We start from the raw sequence: 15,096 nt of genomic DNA on the forward strand, positions 1-15,096 counted from the left end.
AGACCCTCTCTCCCCACCCCTTCCTATCCCCCTCCCTGAGTGATGGGGGCAGCCTCCTAGTCTCTGTGGCCCACTCTTCACTGTGTGTGCCATCCTCACATAGCCATAAGACATTATTGTAAATCCCCTAATTAATTCCATGTCTGTTGACATCTGCTCAGCTCTGTCCACTTAGAGTGGCTAAAGGAAGCAGCTATGTTTTGGAAACATTACATAACTGTGGATTTAATACTGACATTGTATTTGTGGACTTCCAGATGTAAATACTAGAGAAAGTAAGAAATATATATCATTTCATAGACTAACTAATAATAAAATGGCCTTAGTAAACCAAAGATCTGGATAACCCTTCATTGCTTTTAACTTTTTAACTTACATCATTTTGATACAGCAAAATAAATCATCATCAAGAGAAAAAAAACACATTAGAACTTACATGGTATTGCAAAATTGAAATAACATATTTCTTTTTTGACTTTGACAATTGAAGTGTGTTGTGCAGATAGTCATGTATGCTAAAATAATTTATAATTTACCATCAGACATGTTTCTAAAAACTAAATTTCCCAAGATGATTCATCTCTATACCTTATATCTTTCCCCACACTTTACGCTTCTGACTGTTCTGCTTAATGCATTTTCTTTATTGATAACTTACAAGAATTTTTATGAACAGATTGTTTAAAATATGAACAGTTTAAAACATTAAATTTGTTTAAATTTTAAAAAATCTGCTAAATGCACAAAGAATAGTGTTGTTCATAGCACCATTGGAATTTTGGACAAGTTATCATCTAGGCTGATCAATTTGTTTCTGAGGCACAAAGATTTATTCTCAAGAATTGGATCAGTATCATTAGATAGAGATTAAGGAATAGTGATGGTATTTTTTTTTTCTCCTAACTTGTTTTCCCTGAACTCACTGATTCACAATAAATGTACTATCAGGGTAAAATGTAAGCAATCTTTTATGTCCATAATGAGCTCGCATATTCAACCCAATGGCCAAAAAATCTCAAATTAAGATGAGACAGAAAAGTGAAAAAGAAAGTGTTCACTGACTGATTCTTTGGAATTACATCAATTCTCAGTATAGCCAGTTACATATAACTAAGTCAGCTAAGCCTTAAAATAAAGATTTTGCAGTATGTAATTTACAGCAGTTCTTAAGCTTTAAAAATATGCCATTTTCAGATGTTTAAAATGACGTTTTAAGCTTCAAAAATATTTTCATTGCTTTAAAAAAGGATTTCTTACACATTAAAATGATTTTCAAAGCTTTAAAAATATGTAAGAAATAGCACAAGGCTACACCACGTGTATAAAATTATTTATGTGAATGTTTATATACCCTGACTATTAAATATACACAAATGCCAATTTTATATGCAATGAGTAACTAGGTTATGTGTGGTAATGTTCCAGAGGAAGTAGTCCTCAAGGACTTGAGATCTACTTGCTGGTTCTATGTCTGGCTGCAGAACATCATTATTAACTCACAGCCAACACAAAAATAGAAATGTGGACTTTAGGGCATTTAAGGTAAAATTGAATGTAGTCCTGGCTGTTGCCCTCTTGCCAGCACATGTGCCAGTTAAACACAATTAGCACTTAGCCTGTGGAACCAGTTCTACTATGGTGTCAGTTCAGCTGGAATGTAGGGGATTATGAGGTAGTTTACAGTAACTCTTGAACCTGGTAAGCTTCTGTCTTTAATTTCCCTGTAAATGGTGAACAGTTGTGATTATGGCCTCTTAGAGAGGGGGATCTGATCACTAAGAGGGGGTGCCTTTCACATTTGCTCTCATATCCCCAATGAACTTAAGAGACATACATGTGCTGTTGGCCATCCTCTTCTGCTTATTCATTTCCAGTGATCAGAGAAAAGGACAAAAAAAGTTCTTCAGATACCTGTTCATGGACAGAAATGATCGTACCTTGCTCATCTGTCTTGAATTTCCACTGGGACAAGCCTTGGAAAGTTATCTTTGAGTTTATGCAGAGCCTAAGGACACTTTCTTGGGAGAAGAATTTCCTTGGATCAACTCAGTTGTTTCTTAACTGAACAGACTGTTTGTGTGGAGTGACTTGTACTGGAAAAGACTTAAAGTGGCTACTATATTTACAGAAAGTTCAAAGTATGGCAATCCTATAACAATATGATTGTAAACAGAGAGATCATTGTAAATATGCAATGATGTCACTGATCTGGACCATGTCTGCAGTTTCAGCTGTAGTTGGATTATACCAGTGTGAGAAGATATGGAATTAAGGCGGTTATCATTGTGTCTGCTGGCAGTGGGTATTAAACACTGCAGTTGGGGATCCTCATGCCATTGTGCAGGATAACGCTTGACTCATCAGCTGTCTGCTGTGCACGCCTTCATTAAGTTTTCTTGGGTAAAATGATGAACGGGTCACACAAAGTCAGCTGTACTCGTTGGATGGGATTTCAGCTGTGGAATAACAAAATGAGCCTGTCAAATTTTGAACAAATATCCGAGCAAGATCCATTTTGTCTGGTTTTATCAAGACCTTAGCTTCCAACGGATACATTTGCAGCAGTGAGGATGGGTAGATCATTGTCTTAACAGAGCGCCCTAGCTCTTGGACTGAAGCACGAGTGTCTTTGCGTTTGAAGCAATGAGTTTACTGACTTCTAAGTATCGCTGTTTTGATGATCTTCTGTGATAACTATGCATTGGGATATTAAGATGATGTTAACTTGATATAATGCACATGCAGGATAAACTTCAGTAAGTGTGTTGGCTTTATTTCTGTCAAGTTACCAAGGTCTGACAGTTCTCTCTTTTGGATCTAATACTTGGACTAGAGTACAATGGGACAGGAACTAACTCTGATGAGAAACTGTCAGATCCCTTTTCCATGGGAACTCTTGTTTCATGGTAGGTATATTTGTCAGACAAAAAAAAAATTGTAGGTACAAAAAAGCTGCTAATTTATTTCATGTTATTTAAGTATAGAAGGCACTTCTTGGTATAAAGTATGTTTAGTTTCAGCTGTCAACCCTCATTCTTTTTTTTATTGCTTCTGTTAATTGTTTCATAGCACATACTACACGTACCTGCAAGTCCAATTTTTTTAGTTCACTTAATGTTTAACTGTGAGTATCAAACTTTCATTTCCTATGGTCATGGAGGCACTTGTTTCATAATATGTACATATACTTATTCCATATCCTTTTCCATGGAAGCACTAATTGGTTTAAATTTATAATTTTCTAATCCCCAGTATATGAGAGCACTTCTTTCACTGTATGTGCAGTTCAATGTACAAGAGAGAACTTGTTTCAACTTTTCAGTCTGTTTGATTATTTTGCCATATCTTGTGTACCATTTGAACCTTTATGGTAAATGTCCATGTAGGTACAGCTTAAAATCCCCTTTATTTTAGAGCACTTGTTTCACTGCATATACATCAGAATTTCGTTTACAAGGGGCCACTTGTTTCAGCTTGTCACTCTCTCTTTGATTATTTTGCCATAATTTTAGTACTGTTTGAGCCTTTATGGTAAATGTCCATGTAGATATAACTTCAAATCCCCTTTATTTTAGAGCACTTGTTTCACTGTGTGTACAACTTCAGAGTTCAATTTACAAGGGTGTACTTGTTTCAACTTTAGAATCTCTTTTCGATGGAAATACTTGTTTTGCCATATCTTGTGTACCATTTGAACCTTTGTGGTAAACGTGGAAATCCCTTTTCCACAAAGAATACAACTTTCAAATCCACTTTCTTATTAGGGCCCTTGTGTCAAGATAGTTACAACTTGCAAATCTGACCATGGAAGCTCTTGCTTCTTAAATAGCATTGGTACAACTTCTTTTACAATTTCCAAACTCTTGTTTCACCATATATTCAAGTCTCCTGTTTCAAACTCTAGATGTATCTTTATTGAAGCTCTTTTTTGCTAGATGCAACTTTCCAGCCTCTCTTCCGCAGCATCTCTCGTATCACAACACATATAGATACAAGTGTGGAATTCATCATAGATGCATGTGTCAAAATAACTCATTCTTGGAAGCTTTCGTTCTATGGCAGATCACAATGATGATTTCTGGCCACACTCACATCCACCAGTAAACCTAATATTCTGTCAGTGGTGTATTTTCATCTGAAACACAGTCTATCTAGTATGAAAGATTCATCATCAGTTTATTGCTAAATATTGTTTTTGTTAGTTGTCATTGTACAGGAAAGTTTTTGTTATCCTAATTTTCGTCAGATGTGTGGCATATTTATCTGTCACACTTTGGTTTCCATGTAATAACTCCTCCAAATAAAATTTTGTAAGCTGATTCCTTGTGTAGTACGTATCTTAGATCAGTTTTGAGGTTTGTTAGTTTTACATGTATGATGTACTCTACAGTTCCCTCCAAAAGTCATATGTAAACATAGCATGGACCAGATTTGAACTTGCCACCTCATTGGACTATGTCGTGAAGTTGAGTCCTCTAGAATGCTCATCTAGTAAAGTTCAGGTTATATGCGAGCACCTCGTTGGCTGGTACAGTGGATATCCGATATTGATAACATATTTAGGACAGAAAAAGTGTGTTTAGATTGATAACGTTATTCACTCTGTTAGAAAGCCAGTACTGTCAAAAGAATCGTCAAGATCAAATTGATATCATTATAGTGCATTAATTGTACGAGACCAACTTACATCGTGTTAGCATTTAGGTACACTTTATAACCTAACTTATGAGCATATATGTACCTACAAATGTGTTGGCCAGCAAGAAGTTAAGTGGATTTAACCTTCCTGGTTTATAGTTTGTGTCCTCGCTTCAGAGTTGATATGTATTTAAATATGTAGGCTATACTTAACCAACTTTAAACAGTACATGTGCATACGAAATGGTTATTGACTTGTGTTTGCTGTGGCCCTTGGAACCCTTAGTTCTTCCATCAGTGAAGTGACTTTTCACGGGTGCCATTAATGGAGGATTCTCAGCAGTTTGAGGAAGTTGTTTTGGGTGGGTATACACACTACTGTAAACTAAAAAAGATATTATTTTTAACCTGTCTGTAATATGTTTATGAAATACATGACATACTGATCATGTTCATATGCAGTATATGAAAGCAGTACTAACACTTTAGCCGTACTTGAATCCTGGAGTTTTTTGGGGAGTCTACATGTATAACTGAGAAATCTGCTGTCTATGTATAAAGTAGAAAGGAGATGGGGCACTGTTTCTAGTGATATAATTATTTTGCATATATTTCACCTTAAAATCAAAGTAAAAGACAGGGTGGTTAAAAAGTTGTGAATATTTGCCAGTGATTTATTTCTGAGTAAAACAAGTGTTTGTCATGTCATTTTAACATCTCTGAATCTTATCCAAGGTCTTTCTGACTTGGTAAGAAAAAATTGACCATTAAAACTATCAAATCTATGGTTCAGTTCACCATTGAATTGATGACAGAAGGAATAATTTTAAGGTGACTGTTTATTATTTCATGAATCAGTCTTCAAAAGTTAAGGTACATGTACATGTGTAGGGCAGATTATTTTGCGTTATGATTTGTTGGTGATTAATGGATAAAAGACCGTACTCATTCATTTACTGCTTGTAAACAAAGAGTGAAAATTAATTAATTAATGATCTGTAATTAAATGGAAAAATAGGGGTTGGGGTTTAAAAGCACAATTTGTCGCAAATAGTGACTGATCGTTACAGAAATGTCACCTAGCTTTGAGGCACTAGGAAAAATTGATATCTATATACATGCAAATTATCTATTATTTGAGGAATCAAAGAGTAAAATAAAGATCATACAATACATTTGATGTATGCTTAAGTGCCATAAACTAGTACATCCTTTTTGTGTTCGTGTTGAATTGTAGTGCTTTTATGTACAGACACAATGATTAAGTTTGTAGACAGTGTAAGTTGGGCTTTAGTTACTTTTCCTTCCTGTTGTTGACAGACTCAATTGATTTAAAACTGAAACTGGATTTCCATAATAATTTGTATTTATTTATTTATTTGATTGGTGTTTTATAACGTACTCAAGAATATTTCACTGATTCAGCCGGTGCCAGCATTATGGTGGGTGGAAACAGGCAGAGCCCAGGCCCATCCGCAGGTTGCTGACAGACCTTGCCATATACAGTTGGAGAGGAATCCAGCATTAGCTAGACTCACAGTGCCCACTTTTCTGTGGGTTGTTGGCGTGGATACCCCATATGATATTTTTTAGAAACTTGTTTGTGAATGTTCCATGATTTCAGAACATGGCAATACTCAGGGGACAGAGACTGCAGAAGAACAGTTATTATGCCTTGGGGTGAAAGGAAATGACCTTTGGGGTCATTTTCGCACAAAAGATGGGGCCCCACGCTTACGAAGGTGCTCATTTACAACAGATGAACTTAAAAAATTTACAGGTAAGTCTTATGCTCGTACATAATATTTAGATATATGGACCGAGCCACTCTCAGTTTTGACATAAAAATGTTCTTTTTAGTCAAAACAAGGTCTGAGGTGACCAAAATTAGCCTTGATTTTATTTCTTCCAGGTAATGTTTTTGCTTGTCTGTCTAATGATCGACAATTAACCAACAGTTGAAGAGGCTCACTTTTTAATTGGAACAAAAGAAATCTGATATTCAAGCCTTGCTAAACATGGGCAACAGTCTTAAAATATGATCTTGGATGAGTATAAATTCTGGAGTTTGAAGTAACATTGTGGCATGTGGGTTTCCTTCTACTGCAATATTATGTGAGCAAACGATTGACATTCTACAATTTCTTTGGCACTTTTGTTGCATGAATAGTGGTCTTGTGCTACTGTTTTGGACAAGGTACTTTTTGGTGGTGCGGTTGCGGAATCCTGCGTCAGCGGCACAGATGTTTCTCCTCTGAGGACGCAGGCTTCATCAGCCATTAGCAGAGGCGGACATAAACACATGTGCCATAAAGGTGCCTATTATAAACAACTCTGTCAGATAATCTGGGCTCATCCCACGTATAGGGCAGTCATGAGAACACAGGCAGGGCTGGAAGGGCGAGCCCTTCGCCACACAAGATGGAAAGGGACCCTTTGTTTAGCTGGCTAAGATATACTGATTATCATGGGCTAGTCATCCATCGGCGGTATCATTACACTGATGTTTGTAACAGTGTATAAGTTAATTACTTCTCCATAAAACTGACCTTTTTTTTTCATTTTTCTGAACCACTATTACACTAATAATATAACCTGCAGCTAAATGTAGTTCCAGTTTTCACCCTTGTCTTAATTCTGCTAAGTTCTGATAATCTTAACAAAACACAAAGTTTCATTTATTTATGTTGTTTAGATTTCCACATTTATGTGTACAAGTATTCTATAATCAACCACGCAATCTGGTTAAATGTGTTATTATTAATAACATTTAGCTTTTCTTCAAGTGGTGTAGGATGTTCTCGTTATTGCATCAAAAACCATTTACTATTTCCTAGTTTGAGCTTGTTGATCTCACTACAGTATGGCTACAATATTGCCAAAGTAGCACCACGCTATAATCATTCATTCAAGCGGTACATGCAGTGTTCCTCACAGTTGAGAAAATACCAGCATGAATTGTAAACTGTATTGTTTGTGCTACATGCATGATAATACATTTAGATAAAGTTAATCACCTAAACTTACTTAATATTTCACGGTTCATAGCAAATGAAGTAGTGAGACTTCAGTAATACTCATAATATTAAATGCTAGATAACTTTAAGTAAAATACCAATTATCATTATCTTATACTATACATTAATGATTTCACTGACCACTGAGTTGACATGTTTTTCCCTTTATTTGTTGCAGTGTGTTTAGAACCAGTTTTTAGGTTATGTATGTGTGTGTGTTGTGAATTAAATGAAAAGTGTGAGGATGTGTGGCAGATGTGTTTATGTAGCTAATGAAGGAGAAAGGTTTATGTTTTATTCATATAATATGGTTGTTTGTGAGCAAATTTTAATGACAAGCTGACAGTAGTAAATCTATGTTCCATTGTTTGTGTAAAATAATCATTGGGATTTTAGCAGCCAGGTGTAATAGATTTACTGCTCCCATCAAAAAATGGCTAGAGGCCCTGAACAATGACATGTCTGAAAAACAAAACTTTATTATGGTATATATGGCTAAGTTAGGGTTATTCTCACCAAATCAAACAGGCTCCTGACCACTGAGGTGGCTGGGTTGAATCCAGACCCCTTTAGGGCTGAAAGTGAAGAGGTTTAACAGTTGATGTAGCTGGCACTGAAGTGTTTAAAATTTTTGTTTAAGGCATTTAAGGGGTTTTGAAGTTTTTCTTTATCTAACTAATTTGCATGTAGGAGAACAATGGGAAACTCAAAGACAAGCTACATGCAAGGTCCTATCGTAAGAGAACATGTCATTTTTTTCTGTGATGTTGCAGTGCTTGTGTTCTCCATATAGGTGTTAAGAGCACACATATACCGATTATTGTGATGTAAGAAAGGAAACAACACAAGAGTTTCTGTTTTCAACCATTTTGTTACAGGCGGGGTGAAGTTTTACAAATTCCCTACTATAGCTCTTTACTACAAAGCAGTCATTACTGACAAAACTCTTTTGATTTTTGTTTTTGTGTGTGTGATACTAAATCTGTTTTAATTGTTATTTTATGGCCAGAATAAATTTACATGATCAACAAGCTTAGAAAAACAGGAATATCATAAAAACATGGAGATCAGACAAAATAAGAAGGTGGATTTCCGATTTTAATTCCATTTTTGACGTTTTTTTTTTTTAGAGTTTACTCACCCCTTAAACACAAAATAAAATTTGTGTCATTTTAAGTGTGTAAAGTACATATATATGTAGGGAGTTTAGTAAGAGTTATTTAAATACTGCCCAGTACATGTTTGTAAATGGTACATATACATGTGTATCACTCAGATGATGTACCTATATGTATTTGCAATAATACATGTAAAGATGTATAGCATGGTAATGAAGATTAATGCAGACAACATGCACACTACATGTATAAGTACATGTATTATTTGAATAACATGCATTGTTTTATCATGTGTAATAAGTCAGCTGAGACAGGATTTCATATTTCACACCACTGGCCAGTAAGGGTCGCAGTCAACATGAAAGGCTGACCACTAAGTGTTTATTCAAATAACCAGCTGCTTTATTCATGCGCAGCAGATCAGGTTTGATGGAATAAATTTTGAATGAAATTTCATGACTGTAGTCAGTGTGTGTCTATATTTAGCCATGCTTTTTCCCTGATCATGATGAATGCTTCGTCCACTTAACCTGTCCGTTGACTAAAGCAATGGGCACAGGGTCGGCTCTCCTCTTACTTGACTGACACCTACAGTTTGAAAAGGAAATTCTCCTTGCAACTGCTTAATCTTCATGATGTCTGGATTTATGAAAGTAGAAAAACTGCAAGCTGAAATTATAGTTCGCTCATTTAAAAAGCAGAAGGACGTATCCAGTGTTCCCCTTCTCGTTCGTAAAGTTGGAAGATTGGCAGAGGGCACCATTTAATACACAATGTTTAAGGTATATGGCTTTTCTTGTTTCTTTGCGGTGGACACAGATGAGAACGATGGCTTTCCCGTCCCTTCAACACCAGAGGAGCTGCACAGTTTTGACAATGATGTGTTTTCTGCCCGATCCTCCAACAGCCTTCCAGATCACCATGTTCTCTCCAAGTCAAAGTCCATATCAGATCTTCATAAGCTCAGCGGCAAAGTCAATTTTCTTAAGAAGAAGAAGCATTACAGTAAGTTTTTTTTTTTGTTTTTTTTTCCGTAATATTACATTGAAAGAGCTTTCACAGTCAACTTTTAAACTTGAATTTGGGCTACCCAGGTGCCTCCACTCATAAGAGGAACACCTGCAGTATAATAACCTTCAGTATAGCATTAAATGTCAATCACTCAACTAATCAATCAACCAATCATGAGTTTTGTTTTTGTGTCTCTGTCCATCCATCACTGTGTACTTAAGCCTGGATAAGTCTATACACATAAAATTACTTGGAATATAATATAAATCCAGATACGTATAATTGAAGTGCAGCATTTTAGAATCATATTTTGGAGCTTTGCTACTAATTTTAAATGTTCTGTTGTTAGCTGGAATGGTGTAGTATAGAATTGACAAAAATAAGCAACTTTAGATGTACGTGTATGATGTATACAGGAGGAAATGTAGCATAACATGTGGGAGTCTTATAATGCCTCCTGTAACAGTAAATCTGAAATCAGTACTTGCAGGTACATGTAGATGTGTATTTAATTGTATATTTAATTATATAATGATGTGTATTAAACATCTAACTAACCGGATGTACTTATGATTTTAGGGAATGCAAACATAGGTTGAAGTACTGTCATTCGGTATCAAGGGACACAACTCTTGTTAGCTCTACCCATATATAAATCTGTGGAAATAGTTGTTTCATTCAAGGAAAAATTGGAGGTTGGGTGGTGGGAGTGCATTGGCAGGTAAAGAAATATTTGTGTACATCATCAGATGGAAACAGATGTAAACTTTTTTTGGGAAGTAACATAAACAAGGTAAACATCATTAATAAATTGTCATTAGGCCTCATTCAGAAAACACCTGAAACATTTATTTGCCAAGGTGACTGGCTGTATAATTACCAAGCTGCCTATCAGCACTGCTTTAGTCTCTGACACGTGTGCATATTTATTTGGAAGAAATCCAATATTCCTGCAACAATTACATATATATTGGCTAAAATGAACAAACCAGGCATCCCAAAAATTAGAAGAAATAGGGTATACAGGGTATACATTCCAATATTTTTTTTTTCACAAACTTTATTTATTTGATTTTAACACATGAAGTTTGATGACCAGATTTGTTTCTTTGTGGTGTCATTTATGTGGTACATGCACTTGCTGAAGAGTAACATATTAGCTGCCAAGCCAGTAAATACTACCACCTGTCAGTAAATAGAAGCACCTGTTTTTATTAGCAAGGTCCACTAGTTTGCACACGTGCACATGTACGTGTCATTCACATAATGCATATGTATGTACATGTATAATTAATTTTGGGCATCCTGACTCCAGTGTTTAAAATTCACTCATTACCTCTAAGAAGGGAAATGGGTCTGGCTGTACATGTTATAATCTCACAAGTGTATATATATGTAACAGGTGATTAGGCAGACATGTCTTGCATGAAGATTTAATATTTCACCTCGGGTATAACAAAGGTTTTGACATGTTGCAGGAAAAGATAGTTGGGTAATTTATTGTTCTCCTTGGCTAATATTTTGAGGAAAATGAGAGACTAATCAGAATGATAGCCCTTTGCTAATTTATACAGTTTTGATGTTACTTTGAGTATTAATCAGTTTAATCATCTTTTAGTACGTAAATGGAAACAAATCAGTTTTCAAGAAAGTGAAGAATTTTTGTTAAAAACACGGCTGATACTTGTTGAAGTTTGTGTCTGTGTAGGATAGACTCATATATGGTGGATTTGTTTCTGGGTTTTGTTTTCTGTTTTTTTTATTATATATAACTTCAAGGTCTGAGAAGCAGTGTAGTTTTATATCAACAAATCTTAGCAAATGTTGTGTAGCCTGTACTTTCATTGTGGGCATATTCTTCAAGGTCCTTGGGTTTAATTGGCTAAATTGTGTGGAATAATCGGTTCAGAAATATAATTAGAACCCTTGTTTTTTAAAGGTGTTAGAATGTTACGTGGCCAGTCCTAAAATATTTTATGTAGTGAGAGTTGTTACTCTTCGTAGTGTTAGGAAAGGTTTGTGCCTAACATTGTATCTAATGCTGCTAGTTTTAAAACAAGTTGCACTGGCTGTACCAAAACTTTGCATTTCATTTTGATTTGTGCTGTGCTGTGATGGGGTCCGTATCACCCTCCTGTCCGGGGCCTACAACTTTGTTATTTTTTGTCCACCATATCCAGGCAATATCTAGAATTTATGGCTGGATCTGTAACAAACATTTCTCTATTTACAAAAATGAATGCACTGTTTTATGATTGTGGAATAAAGAAAGATACATGTACATGTCAGCCTATAACAACACACAACTGTAGGTATGTGTAAACTGTTCGCATTGCTGTTGATATGACCACATTAGCTATAAACTTGAATCTGTCATGGCAAAGTTGAAGAAGACACTTGCCTCTAAATCTCTGTGACAAGCAGGGTGCTGGTTCAAACCTGGCTTTAGACACGGAATTTGTGAATTCCCCCACTTCAATGTTTGCTTGGCCCTGAAGACAACAAGTGGTTGACGATGTTTGTATGGCCATTTACATTGTAGCGCTTGTTAAAGAGCACTTAACGTTCATTGATATGGTGATAAATCTTTCTAGGATATTAAAAAAAAATTTTTTTGTGTAACCCGTTTTACTGTACTCATAAAACAGACCATCATGTTATAAGTGAAAAATTCTTAAGTGTTGCAGTGTCAGTCAGTCAGTCAGTCAGTCAGTCAGTCAATCAAATAGATTTGTTTCATTGCGAGAGCAGTATGTGTATGTACAGGTAATACATAATTAGGCTTCTAAGGTTAAAGCTTGTATTTTTCATGTCAGAGCCAAACTGTGTAGTCAAACACAACCATACTATGTAATGGTAATCAAATGGTATCCTAGTGTGACCTATTTTTCCGCCATATTGCTTTAACAAGCTTATTCTCTAGGCCCACTGCATTGATCAAGCTTGGTAGGCTGTTATAGCAATATTAAACAGAGCAACATAAATTGCAAAGAGCGTTGAATTCTAAGGAAAACTGCAGAAGCTGGTCATTGGTAATATGCCGTCACATAATGATATGTTTTTTACTTTTAAAGGTACAAATTTGCTGTTAGATGTAGATTTGCCTGATGAACTTGAATCTGGTTTCATTTTCTTTCTCTGGTATATAGTTTTCCTGATACTAGTAGTTGCTATTTAAACCATTTTTTAAGGTCACATGAATTGAAACCAATGCTTCTGTGAAGCTGTAAATTGGTCAGCAGATAGATCAACTGCTGCTTTTCGTATTGGCCCAATCAAGCGTTTAACAAGGGGGATAGCTTTGACGTCTTTATAAAAAAAAAATTCTTATAATTAGTGTTACATCACAGTGGCTAGCTAGCAGATGGCTATAGGGAAAGTATACCTGTAACTACACGTATGGGTTGTGTTTAGAGGAAAAAACAAAAATCTTATTTCATGGCTACCTGACATGTTTACATAGAAAACACCTATGGGTATATAATTTAACTTCCTGATTTTAAATATTTTAATATATTTTGATCTTATTCTTATTTCATATAGAATATAAAGAGTTGATTGTTTATAACAGCCGTTGCTGTCTGTTTTAACCTGGGCCCCAGGTATTATGGTAAGTATTGTTACGGTTTGAAGTAGGCTTCTCAGTTAACAGGTTGGAAAGTCCATTGTTATCGTACAGGTTCTTAGGGGGGTCATTTATTGACCTATTTTTGAATTTTGAATGACGAGAATGCAGTTGGATATAATTTGGCTAGCTGAAGATGATTTTTTTTCGTGTAAATTGCATGTTAAATCTAGAAAAGAACATTGTTTCCTTTTGAGTTTCTTATGGTAATCTGACCAGAAAATCATTACTGCTGTGAAGCTGAACATTGGTGACAGTAAAGACCTATATCTAATCTTACTTTTAGCTTATAATGTTTTACCTGTTGTAACAAACAAAACTAATAGCAGATGAAAGTTAAGTATTTTGGCTTATTCTCAGTCAAAAAAAAGTACAGTGATGAAAAGAACATCAGAACATAAAGTAGTCCAAAGATAGCAAAATGACTGATATAATATATACTATATATGCATAGAATTAAATAGATGCAAGACCCTACTGAGGCAAGGGAAAGTTGCTATTAGACTGCATTGGCTGAAGTGTAAATTTTGCTGCATGTCATTTTAAAATCCAGTAAGTTTTAAAATACCAATACCAAAAAGTTATGGAAAGCTTCAAATGTTGTTAAGCAATGAAACGTGTCTGTACTGAAACAAATTCCAAAAACTGGGAGTCAAGACTACCTGGAAGCGATGAAACTGCATACAGTTCAAAGTTTTGTAAATTGATTTAGTGTTAATAGATATACATGTAGAAAAAGAATAAAAAAAACGACAACTTATGGACAGGCCATGACTTATCTTCATAATGGTTCACGTGTTCATGTACAAATGTATGTAGTAGCTGCGACTAATATAATATATGCTATATTAGCTTCAGGTAATAGTAATTTACAATTATTGTATATAGAGCCAAGATAAAGAAGAAATGTAACATGATTAATATGATGAAGCTGTTGTATTGTAATTGTCTTTGTCTACAGTTTATGTTAAGGGATTTTCTATCTGACCTTAAAAACCACAGAAATTTGTGTTGACATACATATACATATATTTTTGACTGCGACCAGCCAAATGGAGTAAGCAACTGTACATTTTAGTTCATGGATGGAATATTATATGAACACAGAAAAGGCCATCTGCTTCCCTGAAGGGCATACATTTAAAATTCTGATAGTTTCAATTTGTCCTCTGCTGATTTACCAATGGGTCTTTGAATTTTAATGACATGAGATGGGGCCTGATAAAACCCAGTAATGATTTCATTATACAGTGCTAACACTTGGTTCTGCTTGACTGGCTGCATGGCTTGAGCCTGCTGTATTACCATGGGTTGCCCCAGCCAGACCTATTCCTATTGATTCAGCCTTGCCTCATTGATGGACCTCACTGGTTGGTCCAGACAGGCATCTCCTTTCTGCTGCAGGGTATAGACCTACCGTTGTAGGAATAGGTGATTCTAGCTATGAATTATTATCTCCTTCATTAAATTTTATCATATCTATTATCTAAAACAAAACAAAAGACAAAATATGAAATAAAATTCATAAAAAAAAACATAGTTCACCTCTGACTGTTAATTTGCATTTGCCTTCAGTGACCTCAGTCTGTATATATAATGTTGAATTTCCCCGATGACATTTCACTGGCATTTTTCGCTGAGGACAGAGTGTGTTGAGAAGGCTTGGCTGAACGTAATGACCCACAAA

At 35.4% G+C, this 15,096-nt stretch overlaps 1 protein-coding gene across 1 annotated transcript in view; it reads left to right on the forward strand.

The window, feature by feature from the left end:
- Positions 1-4,948: 4,948 nt before the first annotated feature.
- Positions 4,949-15,096, forward strand: part of LOC135469847 (FYVE, RhoGEF and PH domain-containing protein 2-like) — a 45,664-nt gene continuing 35,516 nt past the window's right edge. Inside the window, exons 1-3 of the mRNA XM_064748463.1 lie at positions 4,949-5,000; positions 6,263-6,418; positions 9,593-9,778. Of these exons, the coding sequence (XP_064604533.1) occupies positions 4,964-5,000; positions 6,263-6,418; positions 9,593-9,778 (379 nt within the window). The 5' untranslated portion in view covers positions 4,949-4,963. The remainder of the gene's footprint in view (positions 5,001-6,262; positions 6,419-9,592; positions 9,779-15,096) is intronic.

This window comes from Liolophura sinensis, chromosome 7 (assembly GCF_032854445.1).
Source record: "Liolophura sinensis isolate JHLJ2023 chromosome 7, CUHK_Ljap_v2, whole genome shotgun sequence".
NCBI lineage: Eukaryota > Metazoa > Mollusca > Polyplacophora > Chitonida > Chitonidae > Liolophura > Liolophura sinensis.